Below are 24527 nucleotides of genomic sequence, written 5' to 3'. Positions count from 1 at the left end.
TTTGCTGCTAGCAGGTGTGTTGATAATATTTGAGTGTGTGTGAACAGGCCCCGCCCTTTTTGTACTACATTTGAACTGTACCGTAACGATAAACAACCAGTAAACCTGTCTGCTCTATGCTGCTTCATGGTCTTACCCCCCCCTTTCACTATCACACACCCCCCCCCCCCCCTGACATCCCTCCCTCTTCTTCCCTTCTTTCCTTTTCCGTCCGGTCCAACACCAAAGATTTTCAATCATGGTTGAAATTAATAAAGTTTGGCCTCAATTACAAAAGGGGTTTGTTCAGTCACACCTTTGGTTTGTCTGAAGATTAATAACCCCTCTTGTTAAAGTAAAATATGTCCAACACAAGAGGCCCTCAGCTCTCATCTGCCTGCCTAGCTGTTGGACAGGACAAGTTAAAATAAAAAAAAAATAAAAAGAAAATGCTTTTGTAGTTCACTCTCTGTGCTAATGCAAAATGATTGTGATACTTGCTGACACATTTGAACGTTCATCAGAAGAGTTATTGAAGCAGGAAGTCCGAATCTGTGAAGATCTAATTTAACCGAACTGCAGCTGCTCTATTCCCGTATTCCTCCGCGTAGCTGATAGCTTGCAGTTTAAACTATGCCTCATAATTTTGTTTCTTCGCACTTCCAGGGTTTCCCAAACTAAGTTGTTATGCATTGTGCTCAACTGTGCACCTTTGCACTATGGGGGGGGTCTTCTTTTATGTCCTCACCTCTCTCCGTACCGTTTTCATACTGTTCTCTCCTAGCTCCTCTTTACTGAAGTCACACAATAACACATTAGGGCCGCTCTGTACATTTTGGAGAAAATGTAAGACTTTTATGTTCACCTTATGGTTGTGAAAGTACCGAATATAGAAAATATGATAAAAGGCAGTGAGGCGCAAGAACTTCAAGAGTTGCCTGTTAGCCCCCCCCTGCTCTGAAAAATGAAAGTGCCTCACCAATAAGACATGCAAATTTCGGCCAATCATATCAACCAGTAAGGTTCCTGCCAACAAGTGACAAAAACGCCCCCTTAACACTGAGCATAAATCCAGGTGAGGGCGCAAAAAGGATCTGACCGAGCAAGATCAATGCTCAGTTAGGATTGCAGCCGTGCAATTTTAAAATACGGGGTCTCTGTCAGCTGTGTGCACCCCCCCCCCCCCCCGCGCGCTCCCGCGTCTCCTTACAAAAAAAGGTGTGTCGCCCTGTCACCTGGCTGTCACCTGTCAGCTGGTACCGTTCAACCAATGGGGTGACAACAAATACAACACATGACGAGAAAGATCACTAAATGTTTTTGACATAAACATTTGTTAGAATGTTCTTTTTTTCCTGGACAAAGAATATTGTTTTATTTAAACGTATACATTAAATTCACTAAATTAAACTTAGGCTCGAAATATTCCTACATTTTCCTTTTTTTGTGTAAAAAGGTTCTTTCTTTGAAAAACAAAACAAAAAAATGACTAAATGGCATTTAAACAATATTTTCCCATATACTGTACAAGTTTTCTGCTCTAAGTTTTTCTGTTTTCGAAGTTGAGATTTTTCTCTAAATCCTTTATAAACAAAATGTTTTCGTTTCAAAAGAAAAGCTTCTCACCTGTGTGTGTTCTAATGTATTTTACTAAATTACATTTATGACTGAGCCATTTATCAGCCATAAAAACTATCTCTCACCTGAATGAGTTTTCATGTGTGTTTTTAGAATAGATATTCGACTAAAACTGGCATCACATTTATTGCAAGGGGAAAGGCTTTTCTCCTGTGTGAGTTCTCATGTGTATTTTGAGACTAGATCTGTGACTAAAACTTGTATCACATTTATTGCAAGGGAAAGGCTTTTCTCCTGTGTGAGTTCTCATGTGTGATTTGAGATGAGATATTTGATAAAAACTTATTTTGCATTCTTTACAAGTAAAAGGCTTTTCTCCTGTGTGAGTTCTCATGTGTGTTTTGAGATTAGATATTTGACTAAAACCTTTATCACATTCTTTACAAGAAAAAGGCTTCTCTCCTGTGTGAGTTCTCATGTGTATTTTGAGACTAGATCTGTGACTAAAACTTGTATCACATTCTTTACAAGTAAAAGGCTTTTCTTCTGTATGAGTTCTCATGTGTGTTTTGAGATTAGATATTTGACTAAAAACTTTATCACATACTTTACAAGTAAAAGGCTTTTCTCCTGTGTGAGTTCTCATGTGTCTTTTGAGATGAGATTTTTGACTAAAACCTTTATCACATTCTTTACAAGAAAAAGGCTTCTCTCCTGTGTGACTTCTCATGTGTATTTTGAGACTAGATCTGTGACTAAAACTTGTATCACATTCTTTACAAGTAAAAGGCTTTTCTTCTGTGTGAGTTCTCATGTGTGTTTTGAGATTAGATATTTGACTAAAAACTTTATCACATACTTTACAAGTAAAAGGCTTTTCTCCTGTGTGAGTTCTCATGTGTCTTTTGAGATGAGATTTTTGACTAAAACATTTTTTACATTCTTTACAAGTAACAGGCTTTTCTCCTGTGTGAGTTTTCATGCGAAATGTCAACTGAGGCCGCCCACTAAACTTATTACCAGATTTTTTAGATGCACTATATCTTTCATCAGACCCATTTTGGACATAACTTCTGTCCCTCTTCTTCCTCTGATCTCTGTTCTGTGGGTCTGTCTCTTCATCTGTAGTTGATGTTGATTCTTTCTCTTCATCTGTAGGTGATGTTGATTCTTCATGTTGGTTTCCTCCATCATGACTATCAGTTACATTAAAGCTCTGCTGATTACTTAGATCTGCTTCACTGTTCTCATCTTCCTCATAAGTAGGAATCTCCATCAAGGTATCAGTCTCCTGCTTCAGATCAAGGTGATCTTCATCCTGATTGATGCAGAGTTCCCCTGGTTCCTCTTTAATCTGTGGAGGTTCTGGTTCCTCCTGTGCCTCTTTAATCAGTGAAGGATCTTGTTTCTTCTGTTCCACTCTAAAGTTCCTCTGCTGGTTGCAGAGATCTTCCTCTTCAGTCATCCAATGCTGGGGGAGACCTGCAGGAATACAAACACAAGAAAAAGCCCTTTTATACTTTTAAATTAGTTTGTGTATTGACAAACACCAATAAAAGTCAAAATCTGCTCAGTCAGGAACCTTGTAGTTGAAATTTTTAAATGTAAACTATGAAAAACTGTTCATTCCTGCGACGCTGGATGGGATGCCCATCCGCACCTGGGGCTGGGATCAGTCTTTCCCTGGCCCTGGGACAGGGCATGGCAATCCTCTTGGTGGTCACGGTCACTCTGGGTGACATCCACCAGGTCTGCGGGGTCTGGGGGGGGGGGGGGGGGGGGGGGCTTTGTTGGCCCTGTCCTGTGGGGGGCTGTCTGGAAGAGGGGGAGGGCCCACTATAGGTGCGGGACCTTGAAGGTTTGACGGGTCGGGGTCTCCACTGATGCAATCGGGGGCCCCCCCGGCTGGCTGCCTCGGTCCCGTCGAGGCCTGACCAGAGTTCTCCCAGGGGCGCGGACCTGGACTTGCTCCGGGGGGCGGCGCTTTCTGGCTTCTTTCTCTCTCTGTGTGGGGTGGGTGGTGGCGGCGCCTTTTGGGCTGAAGGGACCTGGGCCCCATACTGGGAGGGGGTGTATTAGGGTGATGGGGGTCAGCCTGCATTGCACCTTGGGGGAAGGAGCTACTTGGCAGTGGTCCCCCTCCAGTTGTTGCCGTATGTAATAGTCCCCCCCCCCCCTCTCGGTTTTATTTGCACCGAAGACATGTAAGGCCCTTAGTAAGGGGCATGCTTGGACATCACTGCCAGCAAGCAGCAGATGTCCTTTAGCGCCCTACCTGCCAATTCTAACTGCACTGTAGACATTTAGGGCCCCTTGGTGGGGAGGGTGATGGGACATCACTGAGTAATCAGGAGATGTCCCCTCAGTGCCCTACCCACCAATTTTAACTGCACCCCCAAATATACATTCCAACATAAACACACACACATGCACACACCCTCACAAACACAAACGCACACATTTGGTTTGGTTTGATTTGGTTTGAAATGGTTTCATAAGGAAGGTGGGACCTTGGACCATCTGTCCCCTACCCCATCCCTGGTAGGGGGTACTGGGCCCTTGGCGACAGCGGCCGTGTTCCCTGGGTGCTGGTTTCCTGGGCCCGGCGGTCTTCACTCTATGCAGGGAGAGGGATCCCTGAGCTTTCTGGCAAGGCCAAGAGCTGGGGATCACATCACAGCTAAGCCGGGGGGTGTCCGTGTCCCTGTGTTGTGGGGTCTGGTCCTTGCCCCCGGGCGTTGGGCCTCGCCAAATTTCCAAATGTGGATGACCCTGCTCTTGCCGTGTTTGCAAGACCCTTTGTGTGGACCCCCTCTTCTCCTGGATGTCTTCATCCTGGGCAGGAGTGGCTGGCGCCTTGCCTTGCTCCTTCATAGACCAACCGTGGGCCGGGTGGGTGGCTGCATGGCGCGCGGGCCGGGTCTCCCTTGGGGGGCTCTGGCTCGTACCTGGGGTTCAGGCGGTGGGGTGCCCAGAACTCCTGGGTGGTGATGAGGTGCTCATCTGGGGCTGTGGGCACTCTTCTGGGGCGGGGCCCTGCGTTGGGCCCTCGCTGCGTGGCGGGGGGCTGCTCTCCTGGTTGAGCTGGAGCTGCACTCTCTGTCCCCTGCCCCCATGCCTCCTTGCTCGTTGGCTCTGGTGGCCCCGTGGGCGGTCCTGTGGGTGCCTTTGGCTGCCGCAGCTGCTGTGGCAGGGGTCTTGGTGTAGGGAAGGCTCGGCGCTTCCCCTCCTACTTCTCACCTTCCCTCATGCATTTTTTAGAGGAACATAAACTCTCACTTGAGCACAGGTGTTAGTTCACCTTTGCACTAATATTTTGCGTGGTTTAATGAAATATTTCACACTAGTTCAGGGGTGGGCAAACTACGGCCCGCGGGCTGGATCCAGCCCGCCCCAATGTTTGGTCAGGCCCACTGAACAATATCAGAGACCCATGTTTTTTTTTTTTTTTAATCTGCCCACATGATCAAGAAGTGACATTTTCTTCCCCCTTCCACAGTCTGTGCTCCAACCTGAGTTCTTCTAAAATTCCTGTCAAATAGAACAGAAGACAGTCTTCCCTTTATACGTTGCAGTTCATCTTTACCGGTTCAGCTCATTTTCTTAGAGCGATTATGCTGCATTTTTTAAAACAGAACCCTGTTCTGTGTCCTGAGTGGCAGGAGACCCTGTCAATCAATGTCCTTAGTCCGTGCCGTGTCTCCTGTACGTGGAGCTCTTCATATCCACGTGATATTTCTGCCACCGCTTTCAAAAACGTTTTTTGCATTTGCAAAACACATTTTTTCGTGTGCGTTGTGTCAAATCTCGCTTTTGTCCTATCTTTGATTTTGCTGACTACTTTCAGCGAGACTTAGCGTGATATGACTGCCACTGGCATCGCCAAAAAGAAATTTGCATGCGTTGTGTGTCATCTCACTTTTTTCCTATCTTTGCTGAGTTAAGTTTCGGTTTGACGTGACCAAGCTGCCATCAAACAGCTGCTGATTGGTCCAGATTCTAACCAATCAAGTGTCTCTGTCTCATATTGACGGTACTCCGAGGCAGACATGGACTTTGTGTCGGTTCTGTTTGTTCGGCGTTCTGCCGTTTTCAACCATTCTGACTCGTTTCTCTCAGAGTAAAACCCAGAAGGAGCAGCAAAGCAGCTAAAATCAAACAGACTTTAGTATTTATTCATGTCAGTGTAGTGATGAACGTGTTTAAAATGTCTGCAGCAGAAAAAACATGTCTAAACTCCGACACTGTCCAGCTGGGGAGCAACACTTTTTAAGATTTGTATCTGAACTATTGTTTTATTTTAGTCAAAAAATGTTGAAATATTAAGAGGAAAATAGCATTTTTATGACTAATATATTTTAACTCTGGACAAAAGCTCACAAGTTCTAAAACATAAATGACAATAAAGGTCAAAAAATGCCTCTTCTGTGTTATTTACATTGAGTTTACTGTAGTGAGCCATCATTCTTCTGCTTATTATTGCTGTTCATCTGATCCCAAACACGTGTGCAGCATTAAATAATATGTGCTTTGAATCTTTTATTGTTTTGTTTTAACAAACAGACCTTAAAGAAAATCATACATTTAACTGATAATTTGCTCTGCAGGATTCACATATCCCACACAGGCCTGTTGATTTAATGTCAGCAGATAAACTTTACAGTTTCAGAAGATCCTCAGCCATAAATTCACAATATCTGACTAAATAAAAATGAGCGAATGCTAAAAAAACAAAGTATGAATTTTTCTTAAAATTATATTTAAAAAAATGAAAACGTATTCATCCAAAAATGAGGGTAAATAGAGCTGGTTCAGCCTCTGAGCCTCGGCAGCAGACACCATGTTAGATTCATATGGCAATGTGATTGGTTAGAATCTGGACCAATCAGCAGCTGTTTGATGGCAGCTTGGTCACGTCAAACCGAAACTTAACTCAGCAAAGATAGGAAAAAAGTGTGATGACACACAACGCATGCGAATTTCTTTTTGGCGATGTCAGTGGCAGTCATATTGTAACACTGACATGCTTTGCAGCTTTGCCCCATCCACAGGTATGACATGAAGGACTCGCGAGAGTTTGCGCGATTCTCGCACTATGCTTTATAAAGGGGCATGCGCAGTAAGTTTTGTTGACGGAAGTCGGACAAAGGGGCTGTCACTGCATGCATGAGACGCAGGCGGGTGATGAGAAGCGCTATGCGAGCGAGTAGCGTGCTAACTGGTGAGTGTTTTGTATATATCAGGGTGTCATTCTTATTAAACACTCTCGGTTGTGTGCCCAGGCGGATCAGCTGATGCTGGCGTTAGCTGAGTTCGTCTTGTTGAACGGGTTATGTGGTTTTGAAATGCTGACGTGTTGTTGTCACTGATGTTTGGGATTTGATACACTCTTTATTGGTTTGTATTCACTGAATTTATTGATTATGTTTGATTTGGAGTACTCTTTTTGAACTTTAGTTGTTTATTTGCTGGAATTTGTGTTTTACTTTAATGTCCTCTTCCATTACAAACAAGTTAGATATTGCTGGTTCTGTGCAGGCCAGGTTCCACCGAGGATGGAGGCTGTTCGGCCTTGAATTCAGGCCTTTCCAAGCTGGAAACATTGAACTGGGCGGTAGGAAGCATCTACACCTACACCCCCATATGTGGATATGATGGATTATGCGATGAACTTTGCTAACATTGAACTTCTTGGACTGGATTTATGAACATTATTGGAGGATGGACAGCAGATGCACTGCAGTGAACTGATTTATCTTTTTTTGCTTGTTTATTTTCTGTTGTAAATCAAATATGAATACATATATACACTTTGTGCATCTTAATGTTGCTTGTCATCATTAGCACTTCCTCTGAAACGAACTTTGGCCTTTATTACTAGTTTTAACTAGAGTCTGGTGGATTTTAGTTAACTGGCTACATAAATTGGCGAGCTAGTTAGGAGGAAGTGCATGGTGTTTAGTGTTGTAAATTTGTTTGTATTTTCTTCTCTCTCTCTTTCTGAGTATCAAGAATAACTGTGAATGTGTTTTTGGATCTTGGTATTAAGTTGCCAAATGCTATTTTAGTTGAAGGCATTATAAAACCTGCATATTATGAACTGATTGATTTTGTGCGACCCTATGGCTCTATTAACGGGATAGAGACCATTAGTGATGCAGATTCTGAGTTTAATGATGCGCTTGTTGTAGAATTTAACAATGGGAATGCTGTTAGTGCACTGCGTCCTATATTACCATATACATTTCTTTCAAACGAACATGAACTAACATTTTATATACCGTAGTTTCCGGACTATAAGCCGCTACTTTTTTCCAGCGCTTACAGCCGTGCGGCTTATTCAGAGACGCGGCTAATTTATGGATTTAATTGGCGGCCGCCATGTACGTATTTTCGGACACAGTGAATGGTTTGAATTCTCTATCTAACACCAAGCACAAGTCATTTATTTTTCAACACACCTCTAAGCAGCCAAACAGCATGGACTTGACTTCAGGTCTTAGACACTTCAGTCATGGTTCAACAAAACGAAACACGCATGCCCAGCCGCATCCCAGAATCCTTTGGTGCCATTAGACCCAACGTGCACGTGATCGCCATTACAATATGATGAAGCTTTCAAGTTAAAAGCAATCTTAAAAGGAGCGTGAAAAAATCCACCATCACCAACGGGTTTGGAAAAGCCGGTCAGCTGCGTGACAGAGTGAATTTACCTATGGGTCATAGTGACTCGGCTGGCTGCAAGTATGTGGGAATAACATCAGCCTTTATTTTGTCGGGACACGACTGGAAACACAAATTGACGTGGTCGTTTTAACGGTTTCTAAGAGAAGAAAGAAGAGGATAAACCTCATCTCCAATTGGTTCTGCCACCAGATTTGCGCCCTGTTGTTCTTGAAAGCCTCCATAATGATATGGGTCACATGGGGATTGAGCGGACATTGGACTTAGTACGGCAAAGGTTTTTCTGGCCCAAAATGGCAGCTGCAGTGGAGCATTATGTCAAGACTTGCAATTGCTGTGTAAGGCGTAAATCTTTACCTGAGAAAGCAGCACCCGTTGTTAACATTCACACTACCAGACCATTGGAACTCCTGTGCATGGACTTTCTATCTCTAGAGCCAGATAGCAGTAATACGAAGGACCTCTTAGTATTACTGACCATTTCACCAAATTTGCTGTCGCTATTCCAACTCCGAATCAGAAAGCCAGGACTGTCGCAAAGTGTTTGTGGAATGATTTCATAGTGCATTATGGCATCCCAGAACGTCTGCATTCTGACCAAGGCTCAGATTTCGAGTCTAGGTTAGTTGGAGAGATTTGTGACATGACTGGCATCAAGAAATCCAGAACAACTCCCTATCATCCCAGAGGGAATCCGGTAGAGCGGTTTAACCAGACGTTGTTAAACATGCTAGGCACGCTCGATAATGAACAATAGGTTAAGTGGAAGGAGCATGTCAAGCCTCTGGTTCATGCATATAATTGCACACGGAATGATGTAACTGGGTACACGCCATACAAACTCCTTTTTGGGCGGTTACCTCGCTTACCTGTAGACTTAGCATTTGGGTTACCGATAAAGGAACCTCCAACTGTAGCACATACAGACTATGTAAAGAACTTAAAAGCCAGACTTGAAGAGAGTTCTAAGCTTGCTTCAAAGAATGCATGGAGGTCTGCAGATAAGAATAAAAGTTCTTTTGACAAGTATGTGAAACCTGCTAGTCTGCAAGTGGGAGACCGTGTGTTAGTTCGTAATGTTAAAATCCGTGGGAAACATAAGCTTGCAGACAGATGGGAGCACCATGTGTATGTGGTTGTTAGTCGTGCCGGTGACCTACCAGTATATGTGGTACAACCTGAATCTGGAGGGGGACCAACTCGCACGCTTAACCGGGATTTGCTTCTCCCTTGTGGATTTTTACCTCCTTGTTATTCAGACAATGCCCCAAACTGTACTATCCTTGGGAGGCCGCATACTCGTAGCCAGAGTCGACTTCAGTCTTCCCCTGATTTAACGGAAGATCAGGAGCAAGAGGATGATGAAGTGATCATTCCCAGGGGACGGACTGTCCTTCCGATAAGATTCAGTATAAAACATGTGACTGATCATGACCAGCAAGCTGAGGTCTCTACTACTGGAGACGTCATTCCATCCACCACATCTGGCTGTGTTAGTCTTCCTCAGGAAACTCTGGTTGTGGGACCTGCTGTGTCTAGTAATCCTCCTTGTTCAGATGCAGCACAGATTCATAATGCGTCCGAGGACGGACATGGGGATGAAGAGGATTTGGATATGGTTCTAGGACCACAAGTCACTGCAGAGGACGATGAGCTGCCTGCCCCTGTTCACCCTCTAGATGTCGCGGGCCCTTCCAGTGATGACCGTGAGCAGTCAGCCCAGTCTGTGTCACATGTGCGTCCAGTTCCGAGCCCTGTTACTTGTTCAGATGATGCTGATGCACTTCTGAGAAGGTCGAGTCGCATGCGCAAGCCGCCTAGTCGTTTTTTAGTATTCTGCGTTGGGTAATCCCCTGGTGTCAGTTGTGCAGGGCTTGTTTCAGAGTCTTTCTGATGTTTACACAGACGCTCTTGCACTCAGCGATGACCCCATTATCGCTGACCCTTAGCTCAGGTGCGACTGGGACAGTCGTGGTCCAGCTGGGGGGGGTGTAACCCTGACATGCTTTGCAGCTTCGCCCCATCCACAGGTATGAAATGAAGGTCTCACGAGAGTTGGCTGGATCAGCTGATGCTGAAAACGCAAAAAACGTTTTTGAAAGCAAAAAAAAAAAGTCTTTGAAAGCAAAAAAAACAATTTTGAGCAAAAAAACTTAGAAAGTTTTGTGTTCAACTTAGAAAGTTTTGTGTGCAACGTGGTGGCAGAAATATCACTCCATACATATCTACAGAAATCTTTGATCCATCAGATCTTTGTTTTTATTCTAAGATCCTGGACTTAATTTCCATGAAAGTTTGAGATATCAAACAAGAGAAAAGGATGAAAATGTTCATGTCTGAGAAAAGTGTATGTAGGCAGTGAGGAGTTTTACTGCCATAAACTTCTGTAATCAGACTCCTTGGATTTCAGGAACTAGGGTTGGGCGATGTCCCTTAAATTGGCCGTTGACGATGTTTGCTGTCAACCATCGGCGGGATGGACGATGATATCGTCGTGGGGGGGGGGGGCTATTTCTTTAATTTTTCATTCTTATATAATTACTATTCGTTATTTTACTTTATTTTATTTCCCAACTAATAACTCATCCGCGATGATCCAGTATAAACTGAAGCAAGTGACTTTAACAAAAAAGTAACAAACAAAATAGAAAAGAAGTAGTCCGCTCCTGCACTTAATCAGTCAAGTGGACCGGCGGAGCGCGGATTTACAGCTTTGTGTTTGAGGGGAAGGGGGTGGGGGGTGCTTTGTTACATGAGCGGTATGTGTGGGAGATTTAGGACTGCGATCCGTCCTGCAGCTCTAGGGGAACAAGCTACGGAACTCGGGTCTAAAAGAGTGTGTATGAGCACAGCAGAGCTGGGATCGTGAGCAAACACAGCGGTTTGAGCTTTAAAGCAGAAATGTCGCTCAGTCCTTAGAAACCGTTCAATCACGTGGATTTGTGTTTCCAGTCGTGTCCCGACTAATTAAAGGCTTATGTTATTCCCACATGTTTACGTGCAGCCAGGATGAACATTGCAGCACCACCCAAAGCTAATGTTGGTAGCCCGTGTTAGCATACTGCTAATCCTGGCTTCATTTCCGGCTCCGTTCTTCAACAGACAAAGCTCTGACCACACGGATTAAAAATAAAATGATGAGCGAAGACAGGCACTTAATAATAATCGTAACATTATTAAAAGCACATTTAGAAGATCGTCCCGTATATTACCGAGCTGACATGTCAGTGTAAATAGCCGCTCGGCGGAACTGATATCCGCTTCTGGTTTTTCAAACCCTACTGCGCATGTGCGAATGATTTATTACGACCGAAAGTGAGACCCATGTGAATGTTTGTTATATTCCGAAAACGTTTTTCTGGGCCCATGTACACGGTTGGATTCTAATCCGACCATTGATCCAATCAAGATATTTTGCACATGTAACCGCGGCTTATGGTGTCTACTCGAAGCTTGGCTGGGGCGTGGCATCACGATGGTGTCTCTCCATCGGGATGTCAGTCACCCATCACGATGGAAGATGGTATCGTCCATCGGCACAACCCTACTAAGAACCGTGTAGCATAATCACAAACCACCATGATGTACTCGTGACCACTGCTGGTCTTAGGTAAAGGTCCAACAATGTCCATGGCTATTCTCCTGAATGGTGTGGAAATTATAGGAAGTGGGTGCAGTAATGCTCTGTTTGACTTATGTATAATGGCAGTTTTCTGGCAGGTAGCACATGTTGCACAGTACGTCTGAATATCAGTGTACATAGATGGCCAGAAAAAACATGAACTAACACGATATGTTTTGCAACGACCCAGGTGACCCGCCCATGGGAGTGCGTGTGCTAAGAGCATGATGCCTGAGGTGGTTAGAACAACTAACCATAGGTGTTCACCTTCACCTGCACACAGAACATCATCAACAACAATAAACTGCATATTTCCCAAACATTTGTCACTTTCCGTCGTCACTTTGGCAAATGAAAGTTTTAAAGTTTGGTCTTCATTTTGTAAAGCTAAAATGTCAGCTGGTATTTCAAATGTTTCTGCTGCGGTTGGGATCTCAGGATCCGGCAACTTAATTTTTTTTTTCAAACCGTCTCTGGACTTTTTTGCATTTCTTTGCTCCCATCAAAGAAACTGTCATCCATGTGTGGAAGACTTTGCTTCCCAGCTTTAGCCTGAGCCCTAGTAAGCACGGGTGCTGACACACTAACAGCTAGCTCAGCTTAGCTTTAGCTGTTTCAGTAGCCTCATTTAATAAGTCCCTCAACGTAAGTAAATCACACCCCAAAATCAAATCAACAAGGCAGGTTCTCTACCACTCCAGCAGTCAAAAGACATGATTGTACATTTATAATCACAGTTACATCCGCTTTTGTGTACGAATGTTTGTCGCCATGTATACACACAACGTTTATTTGCCTGCCATAATCAAGTCCACCAAAAAGTATTAAACTCTGTTTGACCATTCATTCATTTTCTTAGCCGTTTTTCCCTTTCGGGGTCACGGGGATGCCGGAGCCTGTCCCGGCCACTTGTGGGGGAAGGCAGGGGACAACCTGGACAGGTTGCCAGTCTGTCACAGGGTAGAATGTCCACAATCACACATCCATTCACTCTCACAGTCATACCTAGGGACAATTAAGAATTGCCAATTAACCTATGAAGCATGTTTTGGGAGGAAGCCGGAGACCCCGGAGAAAACCCACGCATGCACGGGGAGAACATGCAAACTCCACACAGAAAGGCCCCCCGTTGATGTTTTTCACGTCCCCCAGCCGGGACTTGAACCAGAGGCCTTCTTGCTGTGAGGCAAGAGCGCTAACCACTGCGCCACCGTGCAGCCCTGTTTGACCAAAGAAACAAAACTGCCAGTGTCCAGCATAGCAGTAACCTGCTGTCCATTCACAGTCACAAATTTAAGTGGCTGGAAAATGTCTTTGTCCGTGTGAACAGGCCTGCTCCTGCGACAGTCTCTGGCCTGGGTGCGTAGCAAGCACCTGTGAATTTAGTCTTGCGAATTGGGCATACGGAGGTTTTGTGACCAATCTGCTGGCAATAGTAACACACAAGGTCCTTACTAGGGGTATCACGATTTCGACTTTAAATCGAAAACGATCCAAATTAAGTCACAGTCTCGAACTCCGAATTAAAAAATGGAATCGTTGATGCTGCCACGCCCCCATGTTGCGTCCGGTTACTTGCCAAGCGGAAAAAAACATCTCTGCAGGCACCACAAAAACAGATTTATTTATTTATCTGTTAAACCAGTGCTTCTAAAATAGCGGGTCCCGCCCAGATACGATGCCGGGGGGGCGCGCCCAGCAGCAGCGGTCTCAGGCAAAGGTGCGAAAATTTAACGGGGGTCGGCGGTGACAGCAGCTCAGTGCTTGGTAAAAATCTGTGCCACTGTTTGTTTCTTCTTATCTCTTTTATCACAGAGTTTTTAACAGCCTGAAACAGTGAACTGCCGTCCCTGCAGGTGCGTGCTCCCGTCACACGCGGCTCCCATGTGTGAGAGAATGAAAGGGGAGGGGTGGTGGGATCCAGCGGAGAGTCGAAAGGTGCCTTTAGATTACTCAACTAATGCTAATAATGTCTTTCTATGAAAAATTGTAGACATTTTGGTGACGTGTCTTTATTTTCCATATTCTTTGTCTGCCTGTTGTTTAGTTGGTGTCCGTATTTGACATAAAGACAGCAGGTAACGCAGGAAAACATCTGCACTTTATGAGATCAGAAATAAACAATCATTTAGAATCAGCACAATGTTTTTTACCTGTTTCTTCAGACTAAAAACGTTAAATATATTGGTGCTGCTGTGTTAATGTTTCAGATCAATTTACGTTTAATATTATTTATTGATTGAATTATTTTTCTCTGCATCAAATGGTTCAGTTGGTCAAAATTTTTCTAGTTTAATTAATGACTGACAGATATATTTATTTTAAGCTTTTCTTTTATTTTAGACTATAACAAGGTTTCTGTGTGGCAAAAGAAATGTAATATTTGTTGAAAGTGGATTTATATTGCTTTTTTTCTTTTTTTATTGTTAAAAAATACAATTTTAGGTATACTTACACAATGTTTATAGATATTAACCTAATACATTGTCTTCGCGGCGAGTGTGTGTCTGTGTGTGTGTGTGAGGGGGGGGGGGGGGGGGGTGTGAAATATTTTCTTTTTCCTAGGGGGGGCCTTGCAAAAAATAATTGAGAAGCACTGTGTTAAAACAAAAACTACACAAACTACTCTTCCTTCTTTGTTTGAAATTAAACTTCTGAGCAACTCAACTCGTGCAAATGCGATTACGCCTGCGGTAGGAGTATTCATAGTGGTGGACATGCAACCTTATTCAGTGGTGGAAAACTCGGGTTTTAGGCATTTAATTAGCGTGCTACAGCCACACTACGAATACCCAAGTAGAAAGCATCTCACAGCTACGGTGATTCCCTCCATGCGCATGTAAAACAGATAGTTATTGAATTTTTCTTTCCATATTCCTCTTTAAGAAGAACTTAAAACTGCAAAACTGTTACAGTTGTCTTGTGTTGTTCTATTATAAAAAATGTTTTTGACAACTCAAAGAGAACCTCTAAATAACATATCCATCTTTAGGAAGAGGATGAAAGAATGAAAAAATACAGTCATCACTCTTAGGGAATAAAGTAGTTATCAGTGTGGTTTATGTTCATCTGTTCAGAAATAGTTTAAGACACTTAATTGTTCAGAGACTATGGACATTTCTGTTTTATTGTTTTTCTTTGTTTTGTTGTGAACTTGAATGTCATCTTTTGTGAAGAAGACTGCACTTACAAAAGAAAACTGGATGGCAGTTAATTTTAAGTTTTAATATGACTAAAGATATAAGTTATTGTTACTTTATGTTGTTAATAAACGTTTTAAATTTGACAATGTAGTGTGGTACATTGCAAACAAAGGTCAGATATTATATTGCATTAAAGTATAGTTTAAAAAATGACAATCTGGGCTTTAAAAAGAATAAATGTAAAAATCGAGACTCGAATCGAACCGTGACCTTAGAATCGAAAATGCAATCGAATCGAGGATTTGAAAAATCGTGACACCCCTATAAATGAAAATGCAAAATGTTGGTTTTTTTTTTGCATTGGAAAATGCACAGTTTTTATCTGAAAATCCTCATGCTATTCTCTCAGAGCTCATCTCTACTCTGTAGCTAACACAGCTCCGCTGTTTGTGCTCAGAGATCCAGTCTGTCGTCACATCTGTTTCCCTTACACGCCATCACTGTCGCGGCTCCCGGGAAGCGAGCTAACAGCCAGCAGAGCCAGCCTGCTCGGGACTCCTGAACCTTAAGATGTTTTTTATTTTGATGGAGACAATAATTATTTTGATACCATATACCATCACGATCGTCCATCGGCACAACCCTATGCTGGACCCCCATGGGGACACAGTTGGGGGTAGGACACATCCGTCTGTCAGATAACCCCCTGGATATTTTCGGCGGGAACCGGATGCTGTGATTTCAAATATGGACTGGGCAGACCTTCCGACCGGCCAATCTGAGCGGCCAGAGGCGGAGATACAGCAGCCATCTTGCTTCCGGAGGAGGAGATTCTGACCACCTGTTTAAAAGTCTGCACTCAAGGAACTTTCCTTTGTTCTCAACAGGCTGACATGTTAAGACGCTGGTAATTTGGCGCTGTGCAAGCTCTGAAACTTTGGGAATCCAGACGTCTGTTTTATTTTGTTTTACTCTGTTTTAGAAATATTGTTAGGGAAACAAATTTGTTAAACTTAATCCGGTTGAATCTAGTGGTTTCCTTCTTCTCGACTTTTTTGAACACGCAAGGAAAGTATTCTCAAAGCGACAGATTATTTCCTACAATAGTAACAGTACTTACTAACAGTAGTTACTTTGGTCAGTAATGGAGTATTTCAGATCACAGGGTCCATAGTAATACATTACTACTTATATATACGAAATAATTAATTCCAACAAAATAATAATCTGATATACAGTCAGGTCCATAAATATTGAGACAGGAACAATTCCAACATTTTTGGCTCTATAAATCACCACAATGGCTTTGAAATGAAACCAACAAGCCTTGCGTTAACTGCTGACTGTCAGTTTTAATTTGAGGGTATTTACATCCAGATCAGGTGAGCGGTGTACGAATTAAAACTGTTTGCATATTTGCCTCCCACTTGTTTAGGAACCAAAAGTAATGGGCCAATTGCCTTCTCAGTTTTTCCATGGTCAGGAGGGTTTTATTCCCTCATTAACACAAGTACAGTGAGCAGATAAAAGGTCCAGAGTTTTTGAAGTGTGGTGTAAGCATTTGGAATAAGAGCTGTCACCATCAGTGAACCAAGGCATCATTAGGCTGAAAAACAAATGAAAACCATCAGAGACATAGCAAAAATATTAGGTGTGACCAAAATGACTGTTTGGAACATTCTTAAAAAGAAGGAACGCACAGGGGAGCTCAGCAACGCCAAATGACCCGGGAGACCACCGAAAACAATTGTGATGGATGAAGGAAGAATTCTGTTCCTGGTGAAGAAAACTCCCTGAACAGAGGGTTTATCACTAGATGTAAAACTTTAGTGAGCCTCAAAAACAGGAAGGCCAGACTACAGTTTGCCAAACAACATCTTAAACAGTCTTCACAGTTCTGAAACAACATCCTATGGACATATGAGACCAAGATCAACTTGTATCAGAGTCATGTAAAGAGAATAGTATTAGAATGAAAGGAACTGCTCATCAGTGAAGCTTGGTGGTGGTAATGTCATGGCGTGGGCATGTATGGCTGCTAATGGAACTGGTTCTCTTTTACTGATGATGTTACTGCTGGCAAAAGCAGAAGGTTGAGTTCTGAAGTGTTTCGGGCAATGTTCTTTATGGAAGCATTTGTGTACCATAATTTAAAAAAATCAATACCGGAAATGCTTTTTTATTTTCGGAATTAAGCTGCATTTGTTGACTCAAAATTAACAAGAAAAAGAAATCCACTAAACCGCTTCTTCTTGTTCTTCTTCTACACCACTAATTTTGTCACTCAATTAAAATGATAATGAAAATGGTATTTGACATTATATTTTCAAACATGTCTCTTGTAAATGTGTAGCAAAATTCAGTTAGAAATGTCTAACTTGAAAATTATAATGAATTAAGAGAAATGCTTTTTCATTTTCTACTCAAAAATATTTGAGTAGATATTCATAATTAAAACACAAATGGAAAAAGTTTGTTTGCTTGGTTTCTGGAATGAAATAGAAATACTTAAATCTATTTTCTCAACTGCAAGAAACATCAATGAACCGATAACACCAGAGTGAAATCTCAATCATTTCATTCATTAGATGCTAAATGACTCACATGACCAAAAAAACAGCTGTGCAGTCATAAACATGTGCAACACTCGTGTGCACTCGCTCACATTTCATCCACAGATGAGCCCATATCGCTGCACCTTTCATCTCACCGGCAACAGAGATAAAACAAAAATAATAATCCTTGTTGGTGTACATGTAGAGGTTGGAAGTCTGATATGCTAATTTTTTTTTAAGTTGCTTTTTTTAGTTTTAACTCGAGCTCTTTCTGCACCAACATTTCACAGATTTCAATAAAGGTACCTCAAAAATCAGGCTTTTCACAGCGATTATTAGGTTAGATTATAAATAGATTCTAGGGCTGCAGCTATCGATTCTTTTTGTAATCGATTAATCTAGCACTTAATCGATCGATTAATCGAGTAATCGGATAAAACGACTTGTGTGTGTTTTTGAACGACCACAACAAATAATGCATAACAAAAATGATGTGGTTGTAAAATGAACAAGCATTTGATTTTAAAGATCCGCTCTGATGCAAATGTTAATTTGGTGTTTTTACGTTGGTCTTGAGAAGTGGCGGAGCTAGAACATTTTGTATGGGGGGGGACAGAAGACTATGAAAGGGTGGCACAACACAGGGCTCCAGACTGCGACCATTTGGTCGCATTTTGCGACCAAAATTTGAGAGTGTGCGACTGAATTTTACATCCAGTCGCACATGTGCGACCAGTAAATTTGCCTCCCCCACCCTCCGTATTTTTTAGACATTAAAAGTGGAAGGGGAACGTCAATGATCATTGAAATGAGCAATGAAATCATCAATGAGACGCGAGCGCACACGCACGCACGCAGACAGACACACACACTCGCGCGAATACTCATGAGACTGGAGCACACGCGAGCGCACACTCGCGTGTCATTGAGTGATGCCTGAGGCGGCCAATGCGTGTGAGAAGAATAGGGAAGGTCACTGCGAGTGGCTAAAATATGTGGAGGGGCGGGGCCCATAGATAATCGAGTGCGCGTAAACATCGGTGGGAAGGAAACGGAGACAAATATCATCACAAATATGTGCGTCTGAGCTATGAGCAAGCGAACTATTGATTCGTTCTTCCGACCTGCAGCTAGTGTACCAGTGCCAGAGTCTACAGCAGGGGTCTCAAACTCGCGAAGCAAACCACGGCTCTCATCATGCACGGCTGTTACGGCAGCACACCTCTCCCGCGGGAGATGGTCAGCTGAGGAACATAAATGTCATGCGTGACAGCTAACGGGGCTCTAACATTAAACACGTGTGAGCGACAACACGATTTAAAACAGGCGGGGAAAATGCAACGATAGACGTGTTTAAAATGAACCAGCGCCCGGGGGTGGGGGGTGGGGGGGGCATGAAGGCGAAGCTGCAGCGAGACTGAAGGAGAACAGGAATTAGGAGTTGTCCTTAACACTCAATTTAGTTTTAATACGCCTCTCCCCCTAAGTATGATCTGTGATTTGTGATATTATATCTTTTATAATTATTTTACTGTTTTGTAATGTATGTAGCCTTTTGTTAATCAGTTGGTATTTTAAATTATTTTAATTGATCAGTGAACTACAAAAAACCCATCAGGACACATGTCCCATAATGCATTGTTTTGTAGTCTGTAGGGCAGCTTTCAGTCAGTTCAGTACTAAATTTCCAGCTGCGTTCGCTCAGGTTGGGATCTTGCTTCCGCCCCTTTCTGGTGATATTTCTGATTTGATTGACAGGTGATGTTAGAGCAAAAACAAAAATATGTCTCACACCAGGTGATCTGTGCAGCGTTGCGTCCATCTGTGTGATCTCAAATTTTTGTGCATCTTGGCTGCACCTGTTTGGTGTCGCCAACATGAATTTCCATCCCCTAATATTTTCATACATTTAAGTATTCTTTGAAACTGTGAAATGACCGAAAGGTTACTACGGTAATCACTTGTTACTAAAAACCTTTTTTATTCTAAATTTATGGTATTTTGTTTACTTATTTGTACTGTCATGACAGCGATGGTGCCGTCAGTTTACCTTCTTGTTTCATCTTCAAAAGTGCAGAATAAAATGTGACACTGAATTAGAAATAGCACATTGTAATTTCTGCATCTATTATTAAAGTATTTATTCGTAATACAGTGAGAATTAGTAGATCTGGTTAGAATGCTGATTTACGGTATGCGCCCCTAAATTTTCTGGTTGTGCCCCTAAAATTTTCAGTTGGGGGCCACTGTGCTCCTAGTGAAAAAAGTTAGTCTGGAGCCCTGCAACACCAAAGTGGAAGGCCATTAAAAATAAAAGAATCAGAAAAACATATTTGATCATTATCATTGTTTATATTTCGTGTCAAAATAATGCTTTTGTTATTTTTGCAATGCTTAAAGAAGCCTTGCGGTCCGCCGAAAGGCGAGCTACCGCCTGTCCCAGCCCCTGCCTCTCGGCGCCCCTCGATGCTCTTAGCTGAGTGTCCCGCGGGGTCCGAAGCGTTTACTTTGAAAATTGTTCAAAGCAGGCCCGGACACCTGAATACCGCAGCTAGGGGCTCTCGCCGCCCGCCGAGGCGGCCCGCGCTGGTCGCCGCGGAAGGGGCGCGGTGCGGCTGACGCCGCCCCTCGCTCGCTGATGGCGGCACGCGCGGGTTCCGCGCCTAGAGGCATCGGGGTTCCAGCGCTCGCGCAGACGTCTTCTGTTCAGATGCTGAATCATGGAAGATGTGCTGTTGTGTATGCCAGCTCTATTTTGCAGTAGAGACACTGCACCTTGTTCTCTTCTTTATTAAGATCCCACACTTTAGACAATTCCTGCCGTTTATTTATAGATCTATTCTCCGCCATCGCGCCAACTAAATTCAAAAGGTCCGTGTGAATAAACGGTCCGTGTGACACAATCAAATTCCTGCGCCGCGCATATAATGCGCGTCATAGGAATTTAACGAGGCTTCGAGGCAGAGTTTTTGCCTCGAGGAATTTTTGTAATCGAGTAACTCGAATAACTCGAGGAATCGTTTCAGCCTAATAGATTCATTAAATTACTTAATAATAGTTAATGATTGATTAATCGCACAAAGAATTGATCTCATGACAGTTCTGATAAAACTGTCATAATTCCAAATTTTTTAATTTTAAAAGCTATATTATATAAATAATTGTCTTAACAGCCAGAAAAACAGAAATAAAAAGTATTTTGTTAAACAGTGAAGTGGAACTTTGTGGTTCTTGTTGGGTTTTGGTCTGGAAGAAACTGGATCAAATGGTTCTTTTAGTGTTAAAGGTTCCAGACTCTTGATCTCCACTGAAGCTCTGAGTATGAAATGTCATTCCACAGACAAACCATCAACAAAATGATCCTGATGCTGCTGAGGTTCTTATGGAAGTGAAGGAAATCTCAGCAGAGATGCAGTTTTTCTAAACTGAAATCACTGACATTAAACAGCCTGAACATTCATGGAGCTGAACTGGACACAGAAAAACCTCCCTGTTGTGTTTCCACCCACCAATGAGGAGCAGTTTGATGAAGATGAAGCTGCACTGGAGGAAGAATACGTCCAGAAAAAGATGGAGAACAATTCTGACACTAAGCAGTTTTTCACTGATGTGTTCAGGTTTGAATCTTTTCTGTCTGCAGATCCATGAGCAGGACCCTGTCTTTGGGTTTTAGCTTGAAATGTAGTTTTGGAAATAGAATCTGTCTGAATGTGTGGAATTGGAGACATGGGCTGCATTACACTGCAGGACTATATCCGATTTTTTTTGACGACCCGCTTACATCATCTTTTATTGTATTTATTTATTTATTTTTATACACTGTCTTTATCCCACGAAGGGAAATTCTTTCTCCGCATTTGACCCATCCCCTTGGGGAGCGGTGAACTGCAGCCGAAACCATGCTTGGGAGGCGGTAGCGTTAAGGGTCTTGCCTAAGGACCCTCACTGGGTGATGTTAATTGCTCGCCATTGATATGGTAATTGCCCCCAGTACCATTGCTCATTCCCCTCCAGAAATTAAACTCTGGTTTCCTGCATGGTTACCCGTATCCGATTTTTGCATTTACACTATACAATGCTGAAACTATCAAACATAGATGTTCTGAGGACTACGTAGCACAATTTCCGCCTTCCGCGGACCTCTTTCGGACTTTTGTGACTGCGGTTGTCATGTAGGCAACGCAGCGACGAAGGAGGCGTTGCCTTGAGCGCTCCAGAGGGGAAAGGAAAAAGTTTGATCAGTTTTTAAATAAGTGTTTGATCCAAGTGATGAACCTTTCCTGCGCGATGACTTCTCTTTTTCCGACCGTGGTCAGAAACGCACGGGAGATTTTCTCCAGGGCCAAAGGCGGATTCTCCTTCGGGGGTTCACTTTCCCGTTCGGAACCCTCAGCCTCCAGAGTTGGTTATGAAAGACTCCAAAACTTTTGGGGGAGACAGCTCATTTTTAATTTAAGGTTCCCCGACACTCCCCCGCTCCGCGCTCACACCTCCTCTGCACACACACACACACACACACCGTCCCCATCACATACACACTCCCACTCCGCAACACAAGGAAAGAAATAAACGGCTTCTAGCCTGTTCCAGAGCAACGGTGTCCCGCTTCATTAGTTACCGTTTGCGTCCCGACCGGGACGGGACCGGGAATAACAGCGGTTTCCGACTACGGTCTGAAGCCTGAGGCTGAAAGGTAACAGGCTGACAGCAAAATCAGCGCACAAAAGCACTTTAATGAGTCATGTAATCTCAGTTGGTGGTGTCCTGAGTTGACGTCACTGACGTACGACTCGCATTTAATGGGGAATATCCGATTTGTCTGCTTACGTGGCACACGCAAATGCACGTATCCGATTCATTTCCGATTTATTTCCACATATGAGTGAGGCCTGTATCCGATCTGAGAAAAACGGAATCCATGCGCTTTTTTCCTGCTTACACGCTCACCGGTCATATCCGATCTGTGCCACATGAGAGGAAAAAAATCGGAATTGGGTCATTTGAACCATCCACTGTAAATAGGGCCATGGAGACATCAAAGAGGTTTAGATGGATTTTGGGTTTGACAGAGAAATCTGGTGAAAAGAACTGAACTAAAAACTTAACAGACCGGATTCCCAAAGTTTCAAAACTAACAACAGACGACAAAACAGACTGTACTTTTTTTTTATCTTGCTAACAATTTTCTGTTTTTTTCTGTTAAGGTTTCCTGTTTGTCGTTAGCTGGAGGGACTAACTAAGATCATATGATTTGAAGAATGTTGTCGGCTGCACTGACCAACAGTGTCTTTTGTCTTTTCAACTGGAAGAGACAGAAGAGACTCTTCCAGGACACGCTGTTGATGGACTGAATGTTTGGAGAGCTTGAAGCTCAAGATAGAACCGTTGTTGAAGTGAACATACCGATAGTGTGGAGATGAAGATCAGAGTCACACTGACCTGCTGACATGTGAGAGCTGTCCACACTTTGGACATGTCGTCTGTCCCTCCTCTTCCTCTGATCTCTGTTCTGTGGGTCTGTCTCTTCATCTGTAGTTGATGTTGATTCTTCATGTTGGTTTCCTTCTTCATCCTGACTATCAGTTACATTAAAGCTCTGCTGATTGTTTAGATCTGCTTCACTGTTCTCATCTTCCTCATAAGTAGGAATCTCCATCAAGGTATCAGTCTCCTGCTTCAGATCAAGCAGATCTTCACCCTGACTGGTGCAGAGTTCCTCTGGTTCTTCTTTAATCTGAGGAGGTTCTGGTTCCTCCTGTTCCTCTTCAATCTGTGGAGGTTCTGGATCCTCCTGTTCCACTCTGAAGTTCCTCTGCTGGTTGCAAAGATCTTCATCTTCAGTCATCCAATGCTGGGGCAGAACTGCAGGAACACAAACACAACAAGGAGCCTTTTATATGTTTCCAGGACTTTATTTTTTTAAGCATCAATAAACTCTGTGATCATTGGAGAAAATGTCTGAAGTGTCTGGAGGACCAGAAGAGACTAATTGAAATAAATATATATGCAGAGGTGAGTAGTAACGTGTTACATTTACTTAAGTAACTTTTTGTTGAGATGTTCTTGTCAGAGTAAGACAAGGCAATTTTATTTGTATAGCAAAATTCGTACACGAAGTAAAACAGGAAAATGATTGGTTTATCGCCCTGGGAGTAAGTTAGTGCAGTAGAACCACCACTGAGTGACAGACGGGTCCCCAAAAAGAAAAACATGAAGCTCAAAGGGCTTCTCTGTTTCTTTGATGAAGGTGACATACCTATGTGGTGTAGCTGCAGCTGTGGTTTCCAGATGACATCCAGCAGTCTGCGCTGACGACAGAGCTCCTGCTCGTACTGGACGATGGTTCCTTCACAGAGTCTGCAGATTTCTTCAGCAGCAGCAGCTAGTCGCTCGCTGATCAACTCTCTCAGAGACTGAAGGGAAGACATGGTTGCTGCTCCGATCTTCAGCTCCAACTCCCACAAACACCGCCGTCCTCTTCACTGCAGCTCCAATCGATCATCTGCTAGTCTCACAATCACAGCAATCCACGTTGTCTTTCAGTTAAACACTTCTTCACTCATTTACGACACTTTGGAAAATGCTGAGAGTTCCCACACGAACCACGTATCGTCCTTTCTGTCCAAAAACCTCACAAACGTCCCAACAAAACACCACCGACCTCTCAACACAAGCTAACGCTGCTAGCCTGCTAACAAGCTAACGCTGCCAGCGCCTCGTGCTGTTCTTCTTCTTTTTTTGGCTAACAGCGTCATGGTGCTTTAGCGCCACCAGCTGGTCCGGAGTGTTGTCTGTCGCTCATGTTATGATGACGATGGCGGGGGGAAACAAATTTAGATTAATAAATAATAATAATGATAATAACAACAATATAATAAAACGTCAGAGCCAAAGAAAGTGGTCTGAGAAGAAGCAGCTCTGAAGCTCTGCAGCTGACGGTGCAGCTTCAGGACTCATGAGGAGGAG

At 43.2% G+C, this 24527-nt stretch overlaps 2 protein-coding genes across 6 annotated transcripts in view; one reads left to right on the top strand and one right to left on the bottom strand.

Moving 5' to 3' along the window:
- The window catches only part of LOC144986673 (NLR family CARD domain-containing protein 3-like), a 497154-nt gene that overhangs the window by 121735 nt on the left and 350892 nt on the right, over positions 1–24527 (top strand). The window lies entirely within an intron of this gene.
- Positions 1324–24282, bottom strand: LOC144987258 (uncharacterized). Its single transcript, XM_078936454.1, has 3 exons — positions 23818–24282; positions 23001–23423; positions 1324–3039 (listed from the first exon to the last, which is right to left on the bottom strand). Exons 1-3 carry the CDS (start codon positions 23987–23989, stop codon positions 1742–1744), a joined length of 1893 nt encoding a protein of 630 aa, XP_078792580.1. The 5' UTR covers positions 23990–24282; the 3' UTR covers positions 1324–1741.

This window comes from Oryzias latipes, chromosome 2, assembly GCF_053564925.1.
Source record: "Oryzias latipes strain Hd-rR chromosome 2, Olatipes_Hd-rR_3.1".
Taxonomy (NCBI): Eukaryota; Metazoa; Chordata; class Actinopteri; order Beloniformes; family Adrianichthyidae; genus Oryzias; species Oryzias latipes.
Note: the sequence above shows the minus strand (reverse complement) of the source record. Positions and strands in the feature narration are given on the sequence as shown.